At 40.5% G+C, this 9,786-nt stretch overlaps 1 protein-coding gene across 1 annotated transcript; it reads left to right on the top strand.

The window, feature by feature from the left end:
* Window positions 1-8,409: 8,409 nt before the first annotated feature.
* Window positions 8,410-9,174, top strand: LOC122029215 (CTP synthase 2-like). The gene is made up of 5 exons (XM_042588155.1): window positions 8,410-8,448; window positions 8,493-8,720; window positions 8,794-8,879; window positions 8,982-9,030; window positions 9,112-9,174. Exons 1-5 carry the CDS (start codon window positions 8,410-8,412, stop codon window positions 9,172-9,174), a joined length of 465 nt encoding a protein of 154 aa, XP_042444089.1.
* Window positions 9,175-9,786: the final 612 nt, after the last annotated feature.

The following is a 9,786-nucleotide window of genomic DNA, read 5'->3' as shown; positions in this document are numbered from 1 at the left end:
ACACCGGCCAGGACAAGAACCAACAGCTATCGAGGTTCGAGTCGTTTGTGACTACCCAGTCTTCCCTGAAGAGTTACCGGGCTTAGCACCAGACGGAGATTGAATTTGAGATAGAGCTCATTCCCAGACAAATCCAATTTCCAAGGCACTGTATCGCATGGCTCCAGATTGAAGGAACTTGAGGAGCAATTGTAGGAGCTTCTTGACAAGGGTTTCATCCCCTAGTCACTCACCATGGGAGCACCTGTGTTTCGTGAAGAAAAGGATGGAAGCATGCGCCTATGCATAGACTCGTGCCTTGAACCAGTCACAATTAAAATAGGTACCCTCTCCCGGGATAGATGACTGTTTGACCACTAAAGGAGCCACAGTGTTCTCTAAAATTGACCTCAGATCAGATATCACCAGGTTAGAGTCAAGGAAGGTGATATACCTAAAACAGCTTTCAGAGATACGGACATTATGAGTTCGTAGTCATGCCTTTCGGCGTGACAAATGCTCCAGCTACTTTCATGGACCTCATGAACAGAGTATTCAGAGAATACTTAGACAAGTTTGTCATCGTGTTCATCGATGACATTCTTATCTATTCAGGCACTCAGGAGGACCATGCAGAGCATCTGAAGACAGTTTTGCAGATCCTTCAGCAGAACCAGCTGTACGCCAAATTCACGAAATGTGAATTCTGGCTAGACCAGGTAGCTTTTCTCGGTCACATCATCTCCAAAGATGGTGTTATGGTAGATCCCAGCAAAATAGAAGCAGTAAGTAACTGGAAGAGACCCAGGAACGCCAGTGAAATCAGAAGTTTTCTGGGATTAGCAGGCTACTACAGGAAATTCGTAGAGGACTTCTCCAGGATAGCCTCCCCACTGACAGCTCTCACCAGGAAGAACAAGAAATTTCAGTGGACAGAGGACTGCGAGAACAGCTTCAGCGATTGACCAGTGCTCCTATTTTAGCCATACCAGAAAACACAGACAGCTTCGACATCTACAGTGACGCCTCTAAATTGGGATTAGGAGCAGTACTGATGCAGCAGGGCAAGGTGATCGCCTATGCCTCCAGACAACTCAAGGATTATGAGAGGAACTATCCTACTCACGACCTTGAGCTTGCAGCAGTGGTGTTCGCTCTCAAGATTTGGAGACATTATTTGTACGGAGCTCAGTGCAGAGTGTATACAGATCATCAAAGTCTGAAGTATTTCTTTACTCAGAAGGATCTGAATATGCGGCAGCGCAGATGGTTAGAGCTGGTCAAGGATTATGACATAGATATCCTCTACCATCCAGGGAAAACTAATAAGGTAGCAGACGCACTCAGCAGGAAGTCCAGTGCTACCTTACTATCTTTAGCAGCTATGTCACCACCCCTAAGGAAGGAGGTTACAACTTTTAGTCTCGAGCTTATAGTCGGGCAGCTTTCCACTATGTCCTTAGCATCTACCTTGCTTGATGATATCCAGACAGCTCAAGAGCAGGATCCTGAAATCCAGAAAATCAAGCAAGGGTTAGCAGAATCAGAAAGTGGAGAGTTCAGAGTGTCTGCCAGTGGGGTAGTGTACTGTGGTGACAGACTTTGTGTTCCAGATCAGGAGGAACTACGGAAACAGATTCTAGATGAGGCCCACAGGACTCCCTATGCGATGCATCCTGGTTCCACCAAAATGTATCAGGATCTGAAGAAACGATTTTGGTGGCCTGGGATGAAGCGAGATATCGCCAGATACGTCAGCATCTGTCTAACCTGTCAGAGGGTTAAGGCAGAACATCAGCGACCAGGAGGAGTTCTGCAGCCGATCCAGATTCCAGAATGGAAGTGGGAGGATATCTCTATGGACTTCATAGTGGGATTACCCAGAACCACGAATGGTTTTGATGCCATCTGGGTAATAGTCGACAGGTTGACTAAATCAGCCCACTTCTTAGCTATCAGAATATCCTATTCCATGGAGCAGCTAGCTCAGTTGTATCTCAAGGAGATTGTCAGGCTGCATGGAGTCCCACGAACCATTATATCGGAGACAGAGATTTACATCACACTTACGGAAGTGTGTACGATCACTATGGGCACCGATTAAAATTCAAGACCTTCCATCCTCGGATAGATGGTCGGAGCGAGTAAATCGGTGCACTCGAAGATATGCTCCGGCTTGTGCCCTAGATTTCAAGGAAGTTGGTGCAAATATCCGAGTCTAGCGAATTTGCATACAACAACGATATCGTGCCACTATCGGCATGACACCTTATGAGGCACTCTATGGGCGGAGGTATCACCAATCTGCTGGTATGAGAGTGGTGAGCAGAAGGAACTAGAGCTTGAGCGGATCTAGTAGCGAGATACCACAGACCATGCAGATTCGCGGAGGATAGAGACAACAGGAGTCGGAAGAGCTATCGATACAGCCAGACCCCTAGAGTTTTCGATTGGGGATACGGTTTTCCTCGAGTATCTCCCATGAAGGAGTCATGCGTTTTGGGAAAAAGGCAAGCTAGCTCCAGATATGAGGGACCATACCTTATCACGAAGAGAGTGGGCAAGGTAGCATATGAGCTAGAGCTACCTCAGGAGATGTCAGCTGTCCACAACGTATTTCATGTCTCCATGCTGAAGAAGCATATTCCGGACGCCACCCAGGTGATTGAGCCCCAGTTGGTACAGGTCCGTGATGATCTCAGCTATGACAGTCGGCCTATTCAGATAATAGACCGAGCAGTAAAGAAATTACGGAACAAGGAAGTACCATTAGTCAAAGTCAGCTGGCAAAATCACACAGCAGAGGCGACTTGGGAGACAGAGGCCAGCATGAGACAGAAGTACCCAGAATTGTTTTAAGTTCGGGGACGAACTTTTTATAAGGTATGGGGGATTGTAAAGCCCGAAAAATTCCCGAATTTATTTTAGAATTATTCTATGATTTTTCTGGAATTTTTAGATATTTTTCCGGAATTTTCCGAGTAGCGGAAGTAGCAAAAATAATTGGAACCGTAAAATAGCTTAGGCGGGAATCGAACCCGAGACCTATGGTTTACGGATAAGTTTAGTAACCGGTGTACCCAGCAGGGCCGTGCTGAAAGAAAGGAGAACCAAATATATTTATATTAGAGTTGGGTTCATTAAACCACTTAATATAAATTAAAAACTTAAAGAGGGTTTGGTTTATTTGAGAAGTTTGGTTCGGCAAAATCCCTCTCCACCGAAGCCCTCACGCCTCTCTTCCTCTCGGTTCCTCCCTTCTCTCGGCGCCCCCAAGCACAAGCAAAAAGGAACCTAGGGTTCCTTCCCTAAGGGTCACGAGAGCACCTTCCGGCAAGATCTTCGATATAAGGACGTTCCCCTCCGCGAGAGGAACGCGTAGATGCAAGCAGCTCGTCGAGAAGGTCTTCGTCTCCGGAAACCTAACGCTTAGATTTGTAAGAATCTTTGCACACGAGGTAAGAAACCCCTCACCTGCAGTATAATTGCTCTCGCTTGTTAGTTTTGGCGTTAGTTTAGTAGTTTTACAGTTTTCAGTTATAGGGTGTGCTCTAAGTGCACACCAAGCATTCGGTAGAATGCCTAGTTCAGAAGGATGCACCAGTAGGCGTCCTAACAGCATGTAAAACGTATTGGAAACATTTTACTCAGTTTATTATCAATTATTACAGCTATATGGATCAGATATCCATTGGGTGGGCTCCCACAGTAGCCTCTAGGTTCAGATAACCTAGCTCTAGGTTCAGATAACCTAGAACAACAAAGTAAAATAAAACAGTATTCATTATTTTACTTTTATTCAGTTGGCACTGTATTTGGATCAGATATCCATGGGCTGGACTCCCACAGTCGTGCCTGTTGGTTGCTACTCGGAAAACCTAGAGGTTCCACTGTACAAAAATTTTGTACAAAGGTCTGAACCTTTTCCTAGCTACCATGTGTTCTTTTAAATTAAATTTTGGATCTCCTGCGGAACTTAACACGTTTGATCCAAAACTTAATCTATTTGTTCTTTAAGGTTTAGACTTGGATCTCCTGCGGAACTTAACACGTTTGATCCAAATCACCTAAGTTATTAATTCCATTAAATATTAATTTCCATAATTGGTTCCCAGTACTGACGTGGCGAGGCACATGGCCTTCTTGGATATGGGAGCAACCACCACCGACTAGACAAAACCTTTTATAGAAAGGTAATATTTAATTTCCTAAAATAACTTTAGGTTAACCGAAAAGAACAATCAAATCACAAGGAAAAGAAAAAACAAAAGAACACAACATCGAAAAACATATTCGAAATTCTAGAATCGTAAGCCTCTTGTATTTGGTATTATTTCCATAAATAACTAGCATGATGCGGAAAGGAAAAATTACTAGTTATACCTTCTAAAAGACCTCTTGATCTTCTACCGTATTCCTCTTCTAACCTCGGACGTTGTGTGGACAACGATCTTCCGAGATGAGAACCACCAAGCACCTTCTTCTTCCTTACAAGTTTCGGCCACCACAATTCTCCAAGAGAAGTAGAGGTCCGGCCACCACCACCAAGCTCCAAGGGATGCAAGAAACAAAACCACCTTTCTCTCCTTCTTCTCCTAGCTAGAACCGGCCACCATCAAGAGCTCCAAAAGAGAGGTTGCCGCCGGCCATAAGAAGAAGAGAAGAGGAAGAAGCTAGGGCCGGCCACCAAGGAGGAAAAGAGAGGAGAAGAATAATAGAGTTGATCACCCATGAAGGCACCTCTACCCCCTCTTTTATAATCCTTGGTCTTGGCAAATAAGGAAATTTAATTAAAAACTTCCTTAATTCTTTTGCCATGAAAAAGAAAAATTTATTTAATTAAAAACAATTTTCCTATTCTCAAATTACATGGCCGGCCACCATCAAGCTATAAACAAGGAGAGTTTTAATTAATTAAAACTTCCTAATTTGTCTCCAGAAATTTATAAAAAATTTCTCCAATAATTTTCCCTTCATGGTGGTTAAAAAGGAAATTTTATAAATTAAAATTCTTCTTTTAAACATGTGGATAATTTCCAAAAGGAAAGTTATCTCTTAAAAATTAAAATCTCTTTTCAATCTACAAATAAGGAAAGATATCAAATCTTTTCTTAATCTTTTGTAGAAACTAATAAAAGAGAATATTTAATTTTTAAACTTCTCTTTTAAATTATTATCATGGTTAAAAAGGAAAGTTTTTCTTAAAAATAAAATCTCCTTTCAATCTACAAATAAGGAAAGATTTCAAATCTTTTCTTAATCTTTTGTAGAAAGCTTTTAAAAGGAAAGATTTAATTTTTAAACTCTCTTTTAAAACTATGATATCCACATAAGAAATAATTTTAATAAAAAATCCTTTTTAATATGATGTGGCTGACCACCTAAGCTTGGGCTTCAAGCTATTGGCCGGCCACCTTAAGGCCAACCTTTAGGCTTGGCCGGCCCTAAGCTTGAGCTTCAAGCTTAGCTTGGCCGGCCCCTATTGGTTGGGTAAGAAGGTGGGTATGTGGTGGGTATAAATCTCTATATACAAGAGGCTACGATAGGGACCGAGAGGAGGAATTGGTTTTGGTCTCCCGATAAAATTAAGCATCCCGTGCTCGCCCCGAACACACAACTTAATTTTATCAATAATAATTCATTCCACTAGAGAACTATTATTGAACTACCGCACCAATCCCAAATTACATTTTGGGCTCCTTCTTATCATGAGTGTGTTAGTCTCCCTGTGTTTAAGATATCGAATGTCCACTAATTAAGTGAGTTACTGACAACTCATTTAATTAATATCTTAGTCCAAGAGTAGTACCACTCAACCTTATCATCATGTCGGACTAGATCCACCTGCAGGGTTTAACATGACAATCCTTATGAGCTCCTCTTGAGGACATTATCAACCTAGTATCTCTAGGACATAGTTTCCTTCTATAATCAACAACACACACTATAAGTGATACCATTTCCCAACTTATCGGGCTTATTGATTCATCGAACTAAATCTCACCCATTGATAAATTAAAGAAATAAATATCAAATATATGTGCTTGTTATTATATTAGGATTAAGAGCACACACTTTCATAATAACCGAGGTCTTTGTTTCTTTATCAAATCAGTATAAAAGAAACGACCTCAAATGGTCCTACTCAATACACTCTAAGTGTACTAGTGTAATTATACAGTCAAGATAAACTGATACCTAATTACACTACGACCTTATAATGGTTTGTTCCTTTCCATTTTGGTCGTGAGCTACTGTTTATAATTTATAAGGTACTGATAACATGATCCTCTGTGTGTGACACCACACACCATGTTATCTACAATATAAATTAATTGAACAACTACATTTATCATAAATGTAGACATTTGACCAATGTGATTCTTATTACTAGATAAATGTTTATACCAAAAGCTAGGCTTTTAGTATACACCCTAACAGTCCCTAGGTTCAGATAACCTAGTAACCCTGCTGGATTCGGAACTTGCAATCCCGGGTCTCGTAGGGATGCGCGCACAGTAAGTACAGATGCCAGGGCCCCAGCAGCATGTTTAGTATTTTCATCTATTATATGTATAGTTTTCAAATTTGAAACCAGTGATGAGAACACTAAATTTAGCTTTCAGTTCAGTTCAGGTTCGGTTTACATGGGTTGAGTTCACGTACAGATTTAGAGATATGCATGATTAGTTCAGTTTCATGTTCAGTTATATGCTATGCTATGTTTCAGTTCCAGTTTATGCTTTGTATGATACCATGCCATGCCATGCTTGCATATTCAGTATGTTTCAAACAGCATGATTTAAAAACATAATCGCATCGTTGCATGTTTTAGTGAGGTAGATGGTTTCTTACTAAGCTTAAAGCTTACAGATACTATTCTCCTTATACTGTAGATACAGGAAAAAGGAAAATGGACTAGCAGTGGAGGCTGGAGGTCAATGCAGATGAGGATGTGTGTGTGGAACTGGAATGAAAGATCTCAGGGATCTAACAAGCTTTATTTATGCATTAGAACTCACTAGCATTTACGTTCAGCACTTTCAGCTTATTAGTTTTGATATTTTCATTTTCATGCAATTTAGATTTGGAACGCTTTGAACTATGAAAGAATGTTTTAAAATGTCAGTAACCATGTTGGAATGTTAACTGCAAGTGGTTAGAATGATTATTAGGCATTAGATAGTCTATATGTGGAGTTGGCATGACCCAGTTTCTGAATTCAGAATGTCAGGTTCGAAATCAGAAACCCTGATCGGTCAGCCGACCGATCAGAAATGGGTTGGTGCCACTGGATCGGTCAGCCGACCCAGGCACGAACAGAGAGTTGACAAGGGTTATGGATCGGTCAGCCGACCGATCCAGATGCGAGCAGAAACATAGGAAGTGCACTGATCGGTCTACCGACCGATCAGGGTACTCCTGGATCGGTCAGTAGACCGATCCAGCTACGTCCAGCGGCGTACAAGAATTGCTGGGTTGCGAACGATGGCCACCGATCGGTCTCCTTGACCGATCAGGGACCATCTGGATCGGTCGGTAGACCGATCCAGTTGCGTACAGAACGCAGCAGAAGCACGGAGGGTCACTGATCGGTCTTCCGACCGGTCCAGAGGGTGCCTCCGTGCCAGTATCAGCTGGAACGATCTGTGAATCGTTCCGATGGCTCAATCGACTCACGGATCGGTTGAAATGTCTGGTTACAGCTAGCAGGACATCCAAGAGGCATAGATTGTCTCTCCTAGCATGTGTACAACACTTAGGTACTCTTAGAACGTCAAGTTAAGACTTCACAGTAATTAGTTTAGCAAATTTTAAATTAGCTCAGTTTTCCGCACAGTCAGTACAGCAGTATTGTAGCGATTCGCCTTACAGCCTAGTCAGTAGAAGGCGGGTCGTTACAAATATACTGGGCTTTCTGATTCTTACCTCTCTGTATTGAAGGTGAATTCATATTCAACTTATAAGTTTATGGTCTTAATTCCCTTATTAGCTGGACTGATCTGTGATCATTTTGTATGTTTTATGATGCAGATTTTATATATCATCTTATGCTGATAGCGATGCTAAGATTAGATGCTCTTTCATACCCTTCATTTTCATGTGCTTATAAATTGGTTCTTATTCATTTTCATGTGCTTCTCTTTCCCTGTTGTCCTAAAGGCTTTACTATGTGAATCTTGTAGGCTCTTTTGCATGCCTCTGTTGCTTGTCATAGAAAACTTGTTGTAGATTGGGTCCCTTCATCAGATCTTGAAGGAGCTACTGCATCAGAGATCCATTCTTTGACAAGATGAACACTCTTTAATATCTAGAAATATATTTGGAATTCTTCAAGGAAGTTTTTTTTTTTCTCAAACAGGCACCCACTACACATGAAGCTGCATGGAGGCTATTGAAGGTACTCCCTAGCTTATTTTGCCAATTTCTATGTTAGGATTAAAAACTTCACCTTCTTTGTTAGGATTAGTCTCATAATATATTTTTCTCAAGTCGACAATCTCATATTACAGGATGATGATGGCATACAGGTTCCAGGAGGATTTGGAGACAGAGGTGTGGAGGGGAAGATCCTAGCTGCTAAATACGCACACGAAAAAAAAGTTCCGTATCTTGGCACTTGTCTTGGCATGCAGATTGCTGTCATCGAGTTTGCTCGTTCTGTCATGAACTTGAAGGAGGCAAACATCATGGAATTTGATCCTGATACATCTACTCCCGTTGTCATTTTTATGCCGGAGGTAATTAACAACTTTTACTCTCGGCATAAATCATGGATCTGCCTTAACATCTACTCATTCAATGAACATAAAGGTCTCCAAGACTCACATGGGAGGCATAATGAGACTTGGATCAAGGAGGACCTTTTTCCAGGTTGCTGATTGCAAATCTGCAAAGTTGTAAGCACAAAAGTCTCTTTTGTCAAAAGACAACATTGCCTTGTGCAACTGAAATATTTAGATGCTTTCTTGATATCAATTTTTACGATCTCGTTTCTTAAGGTACGGTAACGTTAGCTTTGTGGATGAGCGGCATCGACATAGATACGAGGTTTTTCACCTTACCCAAATGCCACTTAACCGTTGCATGATTAAGTATTTCTTCCCAGATCATTAGTTTAATTTCTTACAGGTGAATCCTAGTATGGTCCCAGAATTCGAAAAACATGGTCTCACTTTCGTATTTTCCCCTTGAAATACGGTAACGTTAGCTTTTAGCTATTTTCCCCTTGAAATAAAAACTTGTTTTGATGTTATTGTATCATTGGAAATCATATAAATGAATTGATGTTACTTATGATGTTGAGGAATTTATTTACTTTCCATGTAGTCTTAGTGATAAAAGTGAATTTAATATTTGTAAACTAAAAGTGAATTTATTTATTTTCCATGTACTCTTAGTGATAAACAGTTATGTCATTTGGGTAGACTACTAATGAATTGAATTTGAAAGATTAAAATTGCTATTTATGTAGTTGGAATCTTTTAAATTTTTAATCAAGATGATTTAGCCCTTGTCGGTGATTTGTCATCAGCCAATGTGATTTAGGCATCATAGTTAATTATCTTGGAAAACAACTAAGTTTATACTCGAACAAAATACATATAGCCCCTCTAGCTGATGACCAAAACTATAAATCTTGTAAGAATATCCATATCAGCAATAATTCTAGTGAAAAAAGGCTTACAGTTCAGTATTCAACTTGTGAAGAACTGGTGTTTAATACTAAGGTTATAAATTGCATATATTTCAACAAATAATCTTTTTTTATAGTGTTTTAGATATTCAGACTCAGTGAAATTTATT

This window comes from Zingiber officinale, chromosome 10B, assembly GCF_018446385.1.
Source record: "Zingiber officinale cultivar Zhangliang chromosome 10B, Zo_v1.1, whole genome shotgun sequence".
NCBI lineage: Eukaryota > Viridiplantae > Streptophyta > Magnoliopsida > Zingiberales > Zingiberaceae > Zingiber > Zingiber officinale.
Note: the sequence above shows the minus strand (reverse complement) of the source record. Positions and strands in the feature narration are given on the sequence as shown.

Bases quoted from the DNA above. Each gene is read 5' to 3' on its own strand.
- LOC122029215 (XM_042588155.1), top strand. From the start codon at position 8,410: ATGTTAGGATTAAAAACTTCACCTTCTTTGTTAGGATTA. The intron at 8,449-8,492 runs GTCTCATAATAT...CTCATATTACAG, and splicing joins CACCTTCTTTGTTAGGATTA to GATGATGATGGCATACAGGT. The intron at 9,031-9,111 runs GTTTTTCACCTT...AATTTCTTACAG, and splicing joins GGCATCGACATAGATACGAG to GTGAATCCTAGTATGGTCCC.